Here is a 17,171-nt window from a genome sequence, read left to right as displayed (position 1 = left end):
TATTAAACATATTTTTTGGTTTAAACTTACATTATAATGATAATTCCTTATGCAGTATTTCACATGTGTGATTTTGCTCTTGCTTAAACACTATTCAGGAAAAAGTGGTTTATTACACCAGAAGAATACAAAATTCTTTGAGGTACAACATTAAGTGTTGAAAATGATACAATATATGGTTATTATGACTTATCAATACTTAAATACTTTAATGACTACGGCTTATTTGGATATTGCATATTACTGAATTACACTTCTCAGATTATTTACTCATGATCCAATACTGATAAGTACAAAACATTAGAATATGCATCTGCAAAAGTAAAAAACGGGCCAAAGAATTTTCTATGAAGTGTGTTGCCCTTTCTAGTCCAGTAATGTGAACATGCAATATCCAATGTCTTAAAAGTATAAGATTTGAAATATAGTCTGAATATATAATTCATTATTATATGAAAGCAATATTTAATATTTTAAATGTCTCATTAAAATATATGTTAAAATATCAAAGTGTTCCCACTTTTTCATTATATCAATACAATCTCTGAGGTTTCTCGAAGGTAGCCATTGTCCTTGGCTGGAATGTCACATTAAAACTCCAGTCTTTACAGACTTGCCAGAAGCAAAATAAGAAATCTTTCCAGTTGCTCATCCACTATACACTTTGAAACAAGATAGCATTGCTTTCCTGTTATCCTGCACAGGTGTATCTTGTTATCATGGTAGCTGGAGGTAGGTGGGTAAGAGTAACAGGATTGCTTCGACAAGTCATGAGTTATGCTCGTACAAATGAATGTCTTCTAGGATTGTTGTACTTGCACGCTACTGACTGAAGGCTGATAGCAAAGTTAAAACTGAACAATCGCTAATTCTGTTTTGAATTTCCTTTCTTACTGTACCATTGGTTTAAAGAAAGCTTAATCATCCAGGAAATTTGTACAGGTGTGTCATGTTTCAAGCCAAAGTCCATTTTTCACAAATGAGTTCACTAAAGCAGCGCAAGTATTTATTCTTTTGAAATACAAACATTCATGACATAATTAATGTTGTCCGTTTTTCAGATTGAGGTGAAGAATTGATTCACTCTGGAAAGTCCTAGTTCTGCAAATATGCAGTGAAGCCTCTCAGTATTGCTAGACATTACAAATATAAAATAGAGAAGATCTATTTTGAGTAGAGGCAAGGGAGACAAAAGGAAAAACAGCCCTATTGTCACATCAATTCAATTTACAACAAAGGTATATGTTGAGCCTCTCTAAAGGCTCTCTTTATTACCTGCTCTTCTCCTTGGATGTTTTCTACTGGTCAGTCATCATTTAGAAAGGCCCTGTAGGGCTTTTGTGCTTCTCAAAACGATGTGCAATAGAATATGTCACCTAAAGGAATTATCTGCAACCGCCATCTTACCTTAGGCTACATGTCAGTATGCACTCACTTGGTACTCAGAGACTGTATCTAATTTCGACCTGAAGGCAGACATACGTGAATAATACTTACAGCAACAAAACAGGATTGAAGCTACAGTGGAACTAATATATTAGTTAAAAAGGACATCAGCTGAAGAACTACAGGGTTTTTTTACTCTTGGCACTGTAATCGTCTTCCTTTTTCTCAGTATCCAAGAATGAAATTCTATGGTGTGTTAAAGAAAGCAACAGAAGAAACCAGAAAGACCAGCCTTGCAGTATTTAATTTGCATTTCCAAGGTGCCTGTGAGGTGGCTCGGCTCTTATTCTAGTGCGAACCAAAACATATTGTGAGGTTAAAGGATTTACACTGGTTTAAAAATGGATGTGAAAGAGGAAAAAAAATAGGTCATCTAATTATAAAATATAAGGCTACAAACTATAAACCAAGCAAATCAAAGGAGTATTATGATGTAGAGGTTTCTATGATAGCTATACCAGAATTCTACATGAAAGCTGTTATATGTATTTGCCAAATACCTAATGTAAACAAGAAATATAAAGTTACTGAATATTAAATGCCTTGATATTTGGCTTCACAGAATTCATGTGTGTTGGAATGGATAAAAAAGTTAAATAGCATTGCTGTCACCCTTATGAAGAACTACAACGGTAGGAGAAAACATCAGATGAAGAACAGTATTCTGTGTCAGATACCCAAGAGTTTCATTCTTGCTGCAGCTCGCTCCTTAGCCCACAGTTGCAATGAGAGACTTGTACCATTTGCTCTGCAGCAAGCAGGTCTCTAGTCCTCCTTTCACCACAGAGGGGTGAAATCACCCTTGGTAAAGCTCATGGGCCGATTATTTCTTCAGAATAATTCCTCTTCACTCTATCTCTTTGCCTTAAATGGCAAGGAGGCGAATATAGTCAAATATTCTCTAAATTATAGATGTTTTCAAACGAATGAAAAACTTCTGAGGTGATCCAGCAGAGGGGATTATGTGGATATGTTCCCACAACTGGGAACTTGCAGTTTTGTCCTAGACCAACTTGGACATTTTCTTGGCTCCAGTCTGAAGCAATTCAGAAAAGAATAATTGCAAAGCAGACTCCTGTGCTCACTACTGACTTGTCCCTGCCTACTGTGGGCCAGGAAAACATGCTATTGCCATGAAGATACAATATCACTTAAAGAAACTACACAAAACTTCACAACAATACCAATAAAATCTGAGGGGGTTTTTTTTGTGTTCCTTTACAATCTCTCTCCCACAACTTTTTAGAGCATGTTGCACTTCATGGAACAGAATACTTGGAAATAACCACACAGCTCATGATATCCACTTCCCTGAAGTTACAATATCTGCGGCATAGCCATTACACATCCCTGGCCACCAGACACATTCGTAGGAACTTGAGAGCTGTCCGAGGAGACGAGCAGGCCAATTATAATAACCCACAGGAAGCTGCCAAGACTGAGGATACTACCAATACTTTAGATTTGTACTTCTGAGGAATTTATTAAACAAAATGCCTTATTCTGTACCTATGGAGCCTAACACTTTGGGACTCCACCTCAGAAGAAATATTTAGACAGGACTCTAATGCACATCATTAATGTGATTCCATCACCTACAACTGGATGGGAATTGCAGCAGTATTTTCAGTGAATTGTGCAGTATGGTATACATCTATAGGAATTTGCAAGTTCAATTTTTAATTTCAGTTACATAGATGCAAACAGTTTGTGACTCACGGGTAAAGCTGCTGTAGAGGATATCATAATTTTGAATGGTAAGACTCCATAGAAGATAGGAACTAACATAAATGGTCAGTTTGCCAAAACCATGAAGGAACTAATGTAGATTAATAATACAGTCTAAATTAAATTATTTCTTCTTTCATGAAGTACTGAGTACTAGAGTGGACAGTAGTATAAGGCATATACTAAGTTTTTTTTTTCAAATATTCCCTTGTTCAAACAGCTTTCCAAAACTGACTGCCATCCAGCCCTCATTATATTACTAATACATTCTAATTCAATTTAAAAGAAAATTCAGCACAAGAAAATTGTGCTAATCAAGTTTATTTGTACATCTGTAAAAGGCTTTTCTTGTCCCCTTTCCGTACCTTGACAGTTGATATAAAACCATGTGTTCTGTTTATTTCAGAATGCAAGGCACTCGGGACAGAGAACAAAGTCTTTTTTTCATTGAGTAGTTTCATAGTAATGAGTCTACCTATTACTTCCTTCCATTTAAATGAACAATTTTCACATAAGTTATTCTTCTGGGTCATAATGCCAAGTAAATTGTATCTATCAGCTCCTCATTATTTTGAGGTGACTGTTAATGTCTGCTGCTAATAAAAAGAATTCATAGAAACAGGTTGTCTAATGAAAAGTACTATTTCTACAAAGTTGTTTTCTTTGTCAGACAATACCAGTGACAACAGTATTTCATATACAGAAAGAGTAAGCGGGATTGGAACAATTAAAAGAAAATTTCACCTTGCTTATTCTTTATATTCCTTGATAGATCAGGAATTGAGGCATGAAATATGACATCACAAGACTTTGCAAAATAATCAAAGTATTTTAAGATTATACATTTAAAACTTAGTATTGAATAAACTTTCTGTTATTATTAAAAGACTTGAACAATTCAATTAATTATTGATCTCTTAATTTCTTTTACAATAATTTTACTTACCTTCTATACAAAGTACAAAAGTACTCTGAGTAGAGCAAGGGCTTCTCCTTGTACAAAGCGCTTGGCATATTATAGATGCCAGAAGAACTACTAAAAGAGACTAGCGACAGTAGTCATAGTAATAACAGATCTATTGCCTTAGGAAAACAGTTTAAAAACTCTGGTCAGACCAGTGTGCAAGGAGCTGTAAATAATGCACTGATGGCATTACATGGCCTATTGCTCAGAGACCACCGCTCCGGGAAGTATCTTCTAATAACGCCATCCCACAGACGGACTTTGCTGCCATCCTTTATCACTTGAGTTCTTTTATTTCACGCATATATAAAAAAAAAAATTGTTAAAAACTTGTAAAATAATATCCCCTAAAATGTAATAGTATTTCTTTAACTGTTTTTCTTTTGAACTCAAAATACAGGGGTCATAAAACTTAAAATTACTGTTGAGCAACTGTGATAAAACAACAACCCATCTAACACAAATACCTCAATTTCTACAAATAATCAGAAAAACAGATTTCCACAGCCTGAGAAACTGAAACTGAATGAGCCATATCCATTCTTTATGACTTGTTACAGCCAAAGCACCAGCTACGCTTCACCTTTTCCTGACACAGCCATTGCACACATGGATTTGGATCTAAGTAACATAGTTCAGAGGTCTAGTGAAAGATCTCTGGCTCCTACAAAACGTCTTGCTGTACCGTCCATCTTTACTATACATATGACAGATGAGGTTAGTACTGAACTCCAGATGGTTTTATCATCGTCAGTCTCCATATCTAAATGTAAATAGTTTTCAGAGGTAACACTTTCTTCCTGAAACAATCAGACCTTACGTAAGGGTTCATGACAAAGCACTAGAAAACAAAAATGTTACACTATATTTTTTTTTTTAGTTTGGGCTTCAGATGAACAGTGTCCACAACATTATGTGGGAATAACTTCAGCCTAAGTTTTTAATAATAAACTTCTCTAAACGAGTAACAGCATTGCAATTTGATTTGGTACAATTTCAAGGACTAACAAAACTCATTCTTTTGCGTCTGTATAAAATCTGACACACCATTGGCTTAGATATTATTTTGAACTCATTAAATGCAAGATAACAACATCTATTAGGTAAGTCTTTTTATATTACATTAAATTTACCAACTACAGTCTAAGAGAAAATACTTATATTTTCCTCACATGGGTAATCATGTTCACTGCAATGAGATTGCGTAGAGAAGTATAAAGTAGCCAGAAGTTACATGTTTAATAAATCGGCAGTTTATAGCAACAAACATTCAGTAATATCTAGGTAACATCTAATACTTAGAAAATTCTGCTAGATCCAACATCTTAGAAATACACTGAGATTGAACAATGGTAAAATGAACTTACTAGTCCCCAGGGCACTAGCAGTAGATGATATTTCAAATTGAAAGGAAAGAGAAAACAATATTTCAGTGATATGAACAAACCCTTACCTAGTGGCTGCCCTGCGATAATCCTGGCATTCTCTCCCGCCACTGCAGCCCTTGCGTGCCTCTCGCTCATGTATTGTACAAATGCATAACCTTTATGCACTGAGCAGCCAACTATTTTCCCATACTTTGCAAAGATCGCTTCAATGTCGCCTTTTTTGACAATGGCTGTGTTCAGATTGCCGATGAAGACTCTAGAGTTGATGGACTTCGGGTCATTCTTATTGGTGACATTGCTGGTCTGTGTTTTGCCGGTCATGATTGGATCACTTGGCTTTAACCCTTAAATAAAGAACAAAGGGAATCATGTTTCAAAGCATACAGTTACACCTGACTTTGGATTATTTTTCCAGCAATAATTCACTTTTCATTTTTCACTTAGGGTGAATCTAGATTCAGAAGAGTTAATATTTACTAAAAACAGTTATCAAGAAAACCAAGGTAGCCCATTTTTAAGTCCTGTCAGTAAGTCAAATTAAAACTTATTTTTACAGATATATAATATACCGATACATCTCTTAATACAATGTTGTGATAGTGAAGCTTTACTGTAATCATATGTGGATTTCTGCTTAGAAATTCAGTATTGACTTTTAAAGTACCTAGTCATCTAGAAACTGCAAAACAAGAGAATGGATATGTTTCTTATTCCAAAGAAATGAACATTCAAGGCCATGTAGACACAAACTCTAACAATGAAAGACAACTCTGTTTTGTTTGTTAAGTGTCATCCAGAGCATATTTCTCAGCAGTTAAATATAATTGACCATAGTGAGCAGTGCAGGGCAGGCAACATACAATTCTTTACTGCCATCAATATGTTTCTATTAGAACAATTTTCCCTATTGATTCAGTAGAAGATAGGAAAAGACAGGGGAAGTAGAAGTGGCCCTTATATTCCTAGAATTAAAAAGTATGCAAACAATCTTCCTTAATTATAGAAACACAGATTTGCTTGCTGCTGTGTTTTCCTCTGAAGTCACAAGTCTAAATGTGTTCAGGCATATCTCAAATGGAAGTATCCACATTATTCCTGGGAAAGGTTTGGCAAAAGAAAAAAACCTCACTTTCTGTGATTTTGTAGTCTCTTACTTCTGATGTGCACTTGATTTTGTTCACGTGTATGCAAATTCCATCTGCCAGCAGGTCCCTCCACTTACATGAATTTCCTTAGATGGAGGTGAAATGAAAAAAATTGTCCCATGAGGCTACTGGGTTTTCTTTAGCTATATTAGACAACAGAAATGTAAAAAAATATGCATACTTCTAAATAGTGAAAATTTATTTTGTAAGAAGGAGGTCATTTAGATAGCAATCAAATATAGGCCATCTCTTACAGCTAAGAATTATGTTACTATTTTTTAACCTGTTCATACTTTTGATCATATCACAGTAACAGCTCAGGCAAGAAGAGAATCCAGTTAAATACTGCTCACAGTTAAAACTCAGTTCATTTCTCAAGATGAAAAGGAATAATGACCTCTATTCTGGACACCTAAATCTTGACACTAACTAGTAGAAGTTCCATATTTTAAATCAATAGCTACCATATATTAAGATAGACTGATGAGAAAAGAAACTATTGTTACTGAACTCCACAAGATTCCTGGTGAACAAAACGGCCACAGCCACAGCCATCAGCACTTTGACCGTCTCCATCACACAGGATCCAAACTCCACCCTTCAGGTAAGAAAGCACAATGGAGACGTGTGAGCAGCCTTCTCAAGTCCTAGCAAATGGTCTGCTTTATGAAAAAAACACATGCAGTGGACCTATCAGTCAAATAGCTTTAACTTGCTTAACAACTTAGTATGACAACTTCATATTACAATATTTAGAGAAAACACCATAGAAAAGAAGAAAAAAAAGTTTTCTTGTAGGTGTACAATTTTAAATACATTCTGGAAACACAAGATACATGCACAAATTTCATCATGGAAAACTAGGAAAAGTGCCTTGACCAAAAGCCTCTGAGCTTTATGATATGACAGGCTCAATACTGTATATTTCTAGATTGCTGTGCAGATCATGCATGTTGTAGTCATGTCAATATATAGTTAACCTGAATATTGTGATCAGTCATAATTGTACGGCTGGTACCATAATAGTTTGAAGACAAATCACTTACAAAACATAAATATAATACATATTGAGCTCCAAGTTGGCTGTTGATATTATCTGAGAACTAGTAAGTTTAACCCATCTTAGATATACCTGTATTTACACAGGAGTTAAAGTGACAATAGCGTAGCCATTTTAGCTTAAAGAGCCCTAATGACCCAAACTGAAGAGGTAACGTGGCAGAGTAGCTAGGCATAAAGATAAAAGTTAGTGCACTCATGTAGCTGGTGAACAGGGAACTACTGGCATCCCCTGTGGTGGCAATGCACAACACTTCAGTGTGCAAATTCTGTTGGGAAAACTTAACATGGCCAGTATTGGGTTCATCTTTGTGAAGGTCCAGCAAAAAAGTTCTATCTGTCCTTATATAATTCTTAGCATCTTGTTAATATTGTCTGTGTATGTTTATCAGCTGTGTAGCTGAACTGATTTTATTAAACTCACAGAGGTATTGTCTCACAAGTAAGACCACTTTTCTAGAAAGGAACAGACTTTGCTGGTAGACCTGTGTCTTCCACTAGCCTGCTGTACAACTCTCAGTAAGATACTTTTTTGTGCCTCTGTTTCCACTTTTTAGACTTCACACTTGCATTTTTTTTGACTAAGAGCTGTCTCTGAATGTATTTTTATATAGCTTCTATCATAACGATGTGACCTCAGCTGGTCTCAGGTATGTTTGGGCACAACTGACACATAAATAACAAAAGTGACAAGGGGACAAAATCTACACAAAATCTTCTGCCAGACAAGACTTGCATGAAAATTATACACAACAAAACTCTTTAATTATTACCATCAAAACTGTTTTCAAAACAGCAGAGTACTACACTCTGTATTTCCTCTATTCTTTAGTCATTTAACAAGGGATTTAGTGAACTATTCCTTTTTTATTTCGTAAAAATTCTCATTTTATTTTTGCTCAGTTTTGCTATGCACTAATTTAAATAGACTTTGAATAGAACATTGAACTTTTCTTTCTTGTTGTTCTTTGCAATGCAAATTTACAATATTTTTATAACACAAAGAAAAGTAGTTGTCTAGTGGGTTCTCTCATATTCAAATGAGCAGTCAGAAAAATGTGCTGCAGAAATTCAAAGGGTGAGAATAATATTAACATGTGAATAATTGAGATTTGATTGCCTTGCAGGTCCACGTACAATACTATCGTGAATATTTCATAAAAATCAAAGATACATGGGATCTTCGTTACAATGAGAAAGATCTTATGGTAAGTTTTACACCTCACTTACAATTTGTGTCTGTGAATACTGAATTATACCTATCTCCTCTGAGCTATCAGCAAAATCACAAACATTGTAACTCATATAACCAAAGGAATAAATGAAATAGGGAGAGAAACATATCTAAAATAATCTCATTTCCTTGCAGCCTTTTATAAGGTATCTTACTAATTTCCTATTATTGCAACGTCCCTTTCTGGTAATAAGTACTCTCTATGTACAAACATATCTTTTAAGGAATGCTTTACAAATAGCATTCAGCTGTCAATACACTTCATTATAATTATTTATTCAATACACTTCATTATATACAGCATTGTTTTATGCTGCAGCTGATTTAATTATTCTACCCAGAACCAACTAGTTTAAGTCTTGGTATACTTGTACATAGAAGTTATAAATTAGGTTGTTTCTGTTACTAATTAGATCTCTGGTTTGAATAGTAAAGCTTGCAAACCTGTTTTACACATTAAAATTTCTAACATGTTAAACAGGAATGAACATGGAAATAACTAAAATGAGATTCCAATTGTCCAGCACACACACTGGATAAGAATAAACCAGTGAATTTGAAGTGCTGAAGAGGGAGGCAGATTTTAAGTCCTGGCTTCCTTCTCTTTTCCAGCATTTTCTGATGAAGTTCAGCTAAGCACCAGCATGACAAAGCATTGCTTTGTGGCTGTGAAACCCATCTTCAGTCCATAAGATTAATATCTGAACTCACATCTCCCATTTCATAGATGCTCCTCCTAAGGCTCTGCAGCTAATACCAGAATAGTGAAGAAAACAATCCTTTCTAGATGGGCTGTGTCCCAGTGCAGAGAAGATCACAGGACCTGAAGAAATGGGAAAGGGAGTAAATTGTCCAGTTGTACATTCCAGCAACTCCCAGGCATTTCTCTGGGAGGCGAGGGCAAGAAGGGACCATGATAGTCTTATTGGACTTCTGCTTCCAATGCTGTTTACGCATTTTACTAATGACCCTTCCAGCAAAATGCAAAATATTTATTTGAAGAGACTTTTTTTTTTTTTTCATCAGACTGCAAAACAATTTGGGACACACAGAGACTTGAGGATCTCAGTTGTTTAAAGGGATTTTGAGAGGGATTCACTTCAGCATCTTCCTACTCGTACAACCCTTTTTAATCTTAAAAGACTGATTGGAACACATCAGCCCAGTTAAATTTCTACTAAATATCAAAAATTTGTCTCTGAAATTACCCTTATGCCTTTTCCTATGCTGAATAGACCGGTGAGGCCAGCCTGTAACAATTCTGTTAGAATTAAAACCTCAGATAAGTGTCTTTAAAAGACAAAAGATTGTTCTGGTTTTGGCTGAGATAGAATTAATTTTCTTCATAGTAGCTAGTATGAGGCTATCTTTTGGAATTGTGCTGAAAACAGTCCAGATAACATAGGGATGTTTTAGTTATTGCTGAGCAGTGCTTGCACTGAGTCAAGGCCTCTTCTGCCTCTCATGTCACCCTACCAGTGAGTAGGGGGTGCACAAGAAGTTTGGAGGGGACACAGCTGGGACAGCTGACCCCAACTGACCAAAGGGATGTTCCGTACCATGTGATATCATGCTCAACATACAAAGCTGGGGGAAGGCAGAGACATTTGGAGTGATGGCATTTGTCTTCCCAAATGACCATTACGCATGATGTAGCCCTGCTTTCCTGGAAATGGCTGAACATCTGCCTGCCTATGGAAAGTAGTGGATGAATTCCTTGTTTTGCTTTGTTTGGGTGCGTTGCTTTTGCTTTCCCTAGTAAACTGTCTTTATCTCAATCCAAGAGTTTTCTCACTTTTACCCTTCTGATTCTCTCCCTCATCCCACCGGGGCTATGTGAGCCAGTGGCTGTGTGGTGCTTAGCTGCCAACGGGGATTAAACCATGACAAAGATTTAAATTGGTGATATGGGGATTTTTTTTTTTTTTTTTTAGTAAGATCTATACTTAGTTTCACTTTTAAAAAAATTGCCTTCAAGAAGTTCAGTAATACTTTCAGGAGCTTCCACATATTTAAATGCTTTTATCTTGGAGCTATTTTATTTCCTTTTGTAAATAAAACATTTACTTCTTTTAAGCAAATAGAAAAAGTGTGTATATTTGAATTAACTAAATATTACTAGTAGTGACTTTAGGAAGAATTAAGGTCTACTGAGGAAAAACTGAAAAGATAAAACTGAAAATATTTAAAGAAAACTGAAAGGCTTTCTGAAAATAGGTTAGAACTGTGTTAGTTATCTACAGAGAGATTTAACATCACACTTCTACGTATTTATTATTTTTACAAAGAAAATGTTAGGAAAAATGAAACATGCTTTAATTTCCCCCGAAGACACAAATTCAGTTCAAGATCATGTCTAGAGCTGAGCCAGGAAATAATCAACACTCTGTATTAATTAGATCTATGTGATAACAAAAGACTAATTCTGTGGAGTAAAATTTTAAATATGAAAATTCTCATTGTTGGCAGCTTATTCTAAATACCATTAAATGCCAAATCTTAATTTTTACTATTTACAATAAAAAAGTTTGCACAGTAAGACGCATAGTACACATTTTATAATTACAAATCCTTCCAAGAAAGACAGAGAAAAACCTAAACAGACACATGGTTGGACAGTCATGTCTGTCTCCACAATGAAATCCACAGTAAAAAGTACAGTCTGTAAAAAATTAATTGCTAGGATATTTGGGAGTTGAACTGAACATAAGCATTCTGGTAAATATCAGACATCATAGTATAGGTCCTTAGATGAACAAAATGCAGTGCTATAACATGTGGTCAGTTTCTGACCTAAAACACATGGTGCTCTCTTAGGCATTTCCAAGCAATTTATCTCTGCCCTTCTATAATCCAGAGTCAGTTAATAGCCCACCTTCTGTAAACAACAAGATTCAATCCTTGCTTTAAAAGTTGACCTTTTCTGTGACTTAGTGTCTTAAAGGTTTAAGAATCAATAAATATTAAAATATTTATCAAGAAAAAAAGTTAAGACCATAATATATTTTCTCTTCTTTTGAATTATTTTTTTAGCAACAGTGACAACGTTAACACTTTCGTAGTGTTGCATAGAAATTTAAGGTATTTAAACCATGGAAGTGTCCTTCTGTGGGTGAAATGTCCTACAACGTGGATTTATCTTGGATTGATACTAATATTTTATGGAGAAAATTCAATATTCACGTTAATTCCTTTAATCACCAGTCATTAAAAACTATTTTATCTCAGCTAAAATCAATCTTTGATAAACCCCTATAAAATTTAGATACCTGTTGGAATAAATAATATTTGATATATCATGGTGGAAGGGAGAGAAGGAGGGAAGAGAGAGAACAGAAAGCTATCAGATAAAATATATTTCATTTTGGAAAATCCTTTCTTCTTCATATTTTTAATTCATTTTTAATGAATTATTATATCTAGGTAACACAAATAAAGTAAAAAGTTATTCATAAAACGGTTAGTTAAATTGGCATAAAAATATTCTGGGCTTTTCCAGTCTTCATTAAAGTCAAAGAATGTGCTTTCCCTACCTCCCCTCAAGATATCCAGCCTTTTACGTTCATTTTTATTTTACTTTTAATGGTTTAGCTTTGAGTTTTCCTTTCAATTATTTTTAAGAAGAGGTTGACACATCATGTCTATAACACAGACAACACTCCCTTCAAGATGACATTTCTGGAGCCATATAAATGACAAAATGCATCAATACTTGCTCTGCCACATCTTGTGGAAAATGAAGGACTGAAAAATAAAATGATGCACCAGATCGCACTTCATCTCTTGCTGTCACTCTTCTCAAAGAGACAAATTCTCTTTGTGGAGGGTGAATAAAGTGTATCTACTTTTTCTAAAAAAAAATAAAATAACTAGGTATTAATAATACCATACAGACAAATACCATAAAACACTTTTAGGAATACATTATTTTGGGTTAGTTGCTTAAACATTTGAAAGAGCAAGGGGGAGATGCACACCCTGTCTCAGGAGTGACACCACCTCCAAGGAGGGAGAGGACAGAGGAGGACTTCTCAGGTCTGCACAAGTGGACAGAAACTACAGATTCTTATTGCCCTGAACTAGTTCATGGTGCTGGGACCTTCTCCCATCCAACGGGCAGAAGAAAACAAAACCTGTCAGCAGACAGTTATGCGGATTTTCTCTCCCATTCACATGATCTTTGTTCTCAGGTTACAGAAGATAACTCTACATAATAATGTAAAGAAATACAGATCACAAATGTATTTTCTTCATGAGCTCTCAGATATGGGTCCCTTTCCCCCATCATACTTAACTCCTCTTAAGTACAAGGCTTTCTCAATAGTTTGTAAAATCAAACTAATCCTGTTGGCTAGGATAGAAAAATAATTACACTAACACATATTGGTATAGCTGTGTAAATAGTACAGTGAATTCATAAGAAAAAAGAATAAAACCAAATCTAAAAAAAAAAAAATAGACTTATTTGGGATTCTAAGTGAAGAGGAGTTTGAAATAGGGTAAAGACATTACATTACCTAACTGTCTAATCCCATAAAGAGATATACCCTTCCAGGGAATACCTGAAAGACTTCAAAATTGAGGTCACTTAGCAAATTCCAGAACAGGACCTTCGGTATTATCCCTCAGGTAATGCCTCACCTATGAAAATATCTCCAGGAGAGAGAGTATAATCAGGATCTTTTGACACTAATGCTAGGCAGTAAGATAAAGGGTTAACTTTCAAACTTTTAACATGTTTTAGTTACAATCTATGCATTGGAAATGTCTATCCAGAAAACTAACAATGCAAACTTTTCATCTCGGGATGTGCTGCTTTTATGTGCTGTCAGTCAGGCTCTTGGAGGTAGAACTGAATAAGACTTTTTTAAAATTTTTTTTAATTTTTTTTTTTAGCAAAAGTCAAACAAAGTTGGGGACTTTTCCCTTTGCCTCCAGTATTTTCACCAGATCTATTTGTACTCAGCTATCATTTATCATTTATACAGCAAGCTATTTTAATCTTCCCTCATCAGTCATTCCTGCTGGCTTCTTAATAATTTCTAATGCATTTCTGTCATTTTACAGTTTCTGTGGCCTAAATCTTTTTTCAGTCTTCAGTTTTAGGTATAGTGACAGCAAAAGGTGCAGGACTTCTGCCTTTCTGTTCACTTGGTGACTTGGTGATACTAAGGATTGCCTAAAAACAGTCGTAGCTGTATTTGCTGTCATGTGACATTTCAAGCTAATCTTGTGTTCACTAGGATTGCTCAGTCTCATTTGGCAGTGTTTCTTCCTCTCTGTTTTTCGCTTTCTCTTCAGTTTCATATCACTGTGAGGATTAAATGAGCCTTGGCAAGTGAGACAGTCTCCTACTATCATCTTTATATTTCTAACCTTCCTAATAGACTTCACCAGTTTTCTCTGCTCTCAAGGGAGTTTACAGCCTCAAAGTACAATGTCTTCTGAAATTTTAATCAGTGAATTGTTTTAATCCTTTAGAATTTAAAGCCATTATTTAAAACCAGGTCTAATAAGAATACCGGTGGCATGGTTAGGTATTTCCCATACAGCACAATTCTCATTCCAAACCTTCTCTGTTATGTACTAAGCTAGTTTTTGGGACATACGACATTAAATATAACTAGGCTGATATAAATTAATTTTTCTAATTGCTGTTAAGGGAAGAAGATTCTTTCGGCAAATTTATCGTGCTTTTTTAAAGTAGCATCCAATCTTTATTGCTTGTGGAATCGCTATAAGCGACTCACAGATAGACTATTTCAGTCAATTTTGTTCTACTGAAGCCGCTGAGAAAATTTTCAGTAACATTGTTTTGCTCCCTTATGTTTCCTCTATTATTCTATGAGAGTTTGAAACTGGATTTGAGGTATGTCACATTCTAGGCTGCCAAATACCAAAAAAGAAGTCAAGAGCTTCCAAATTGTAATCCTACCAGACTTGATAAGAGGCCTTATGCAAGTCACTTAGTATCTCCACCTTGTTCTGTTTCTTCAGAAACGAGTAATAATACTGATGATATTCTAGCTCAGTGCATCTTCAGGCAATATGTGACAAACTGCTACATCCCTACAGAGCCTTGAGTTTAATATTTAGCCTATTCAGTATGTCCGGAGTCAAGAACCCAAGGTAATAGGCTATCATTCACCACAAAACACCCGAATGCCTTTCTAGTCTATCTTTTCACACCCTGAACATCATGTGCGTATATCAAAGTTTAAGATTACAAAGACAGTCAAGAAACAAGTGATACTCTCACCACTGAGGATAAGCAACAAGACATCAGAAATTCCCTTCCTTGATAAACCTTACAGTTCCTTGTGTCCACAATGTGGCAATGGAATTTTCTGCATGGTATTATGAAAGTTTCCATCATCTATATACACAGTATACAGGCATCTGATAAAGAAAATTGGAATATGGATCTAATGATGATGTTGTTAGAGTCTTAGAGTCAATTTTGTATTTGGGTTTGATTTCAGCTCCTTTTCCCACCACAATCATGCAGCCATGAGCATGGTCCTTATAAACTAGATCTATAGCTTCTACCATTTCATAAACACAAATCCAAAGCTATCCGTGGAGCTCTTCTTCCTATATCAAGTTATCCTGAAGGCATCTGAAGTATAATTGCACTTCAGTTTCTGACATTACAGTTCTGGTTCTTCCCACATCTACCTTAGTGTGCTCAAGTCCATTCACACAATTTCTTACTCAAGTCCACTTTGTTTCTTTCATTCTGCTGAGTCCTTCCTACAGATTTTCTTCCTCCTCAACCTTAGAACCATAGAAGAGTGACACTGTTATGAAGGTAGTCACAGCGCTTTTGTTTTCTCTTCCTGTGGACCTATCCAGTGACTGGCTAATTTATTTGTATCAAAAGCTTTTTTTTTTTTTTTTTTTGCTTCTATTACTCTATATTGTACCTAAAAGCGTGGTCTTGTAAGCACTGAGACCAGCTGCACCTGAAGTGAACGTAACCTGTCATTCTCTATCAGAAGCTGGCTGTATTACTACTCCAAGTTACGCCGTAGCCCTGCCAAAGTCAGTGGCAAAAAAAGTAGAATTTTAACTGCAATTAAACTGAATTTTTACCATTTAATGTACTTCAGAAGGAACAGTACTAGATCTTTCAGCAGCATAGTATTTTTAAAGACTGTAAAAGAATGGTTCTAGTAACACTGAGTATGATTTTTCTTTTCTTTCCACACTGTAGATACATATGGAACAGGACCCAAAAAAAAAAAAAAAAAAAGAAAAGAAAAAGGAAAACATTTCCACTAAATTTTCAAAATGTAAAGTGGATTAAGATTTATTTTTAAGCCAAAAAATACAAACCAGCAAAGAAAATTTTTAGAAATTTCAGTAAAAATCATTAAAATCCAGAATATTTAACATAAATATACTTCATATTATCTCCCCTGTATCACAAGAGATTGGACAAATTTGAGTGTAAAGAAACCTCCCTATGAATCTTACATTTAAATAATTTATTCTATTGATTATACTCCATCTCTGACATCATGATGTAGAGCTGTAAAGTATCTGATAGGAGTGCAGTAAAAAACGGTTAGAGCAAATAATTTGCAATGAATAATTTATTTCTCAAATTTTCTAGCCTGTAAAGATTTTTCTATAGCTCTTGCAGTCGTAATATCTAACCTTTGGTCTAATGGATGATATTATTAGAAAGATTCATTATTAAAGTAACTCTGCTTTAACACAGCATAGTTTCATTGAGTTAATTGGGACAGGAAAGGGTATAAATTAAAGGAGAGGTTTTGATGTTGTTGTTATGTTATTCCCTCAAGTGAATCTGAACAGGTGCACTTTAAATTTTGTTATTTGACAACTTGCAATTTACAATTGTAAATACAGATCAGTTACAAACAGTTCTTTGATAGCATTTGAATTTCAACATTAAATGCTCTAAATATTCTTTAATTTTATCTAGTGTATCTAGATTTAATTTGATCTAGTATGTCCAATGTTATAATTTGCTTCCAATTGACCTTTAGTGTGTTTCTTCCACCAATTTTGCTCAGGAAGCTCTCAAATAGAGGGGGGTAGATTTAGATTGGAAATTAGGAAAAAATTCTTTACAATGCGAGTTATAGAACACTGCAACAGGTTGCCCAGAAAGGTGGTGGAGGCCCCATCTCTGGAAGCGTTCAAGGCCAGGCTGGATGAGGCTCTGAGCAACCTGA

The 17,171-nt window shown here is 35.1% G+C and overlaps 1 protein-coding gene across 3 annotated transcripts in view; it reads right to left on the bottom strand.

The window, feature by feature from the left end:
* RALYL (RALY RNA binding protein like) overlaps positions 1-17,171 on the bottom strand; it is a 405,974-nt gene that overhangs the window by 203,719 nt on the left and 185,084 nt on the right. For all 3 annotated transcript variants that reach the window (XM_086742442.1, XM_086742444.1, XM_086742443.1), the window contains one exon: positions 5,592-5,870. In XM_086742442.1, the coding sequence (XP_086598568.1) occupies positions 5,592-5,847 (256 nt within the window). In that variant the 5' untranslated portion in view covers positions 5,848-5,870. The remainder of the gene's footprint in view (positions 1-5,591; positions 5,871-17,171) is intronic.

This window comes from Chlamydotis macqueenii, chromosome 2 (assembly GCF_036417535.1).
Source record: "Chlamydotis macqueenii isolate bChlMac1 chromosome 2, bChlMac1.mat, whole genome shotgun sequence".
Classification (NCBI taxonomy): Eukaryota; Metazoa; Chordata; class Aves; order Otidiformes; family Otididae; genus Chlamydotis; species Chlamydotis macqueenii.
This window is presented reverse-complemented; position numbering and strand designations above follow the sequence as displayed.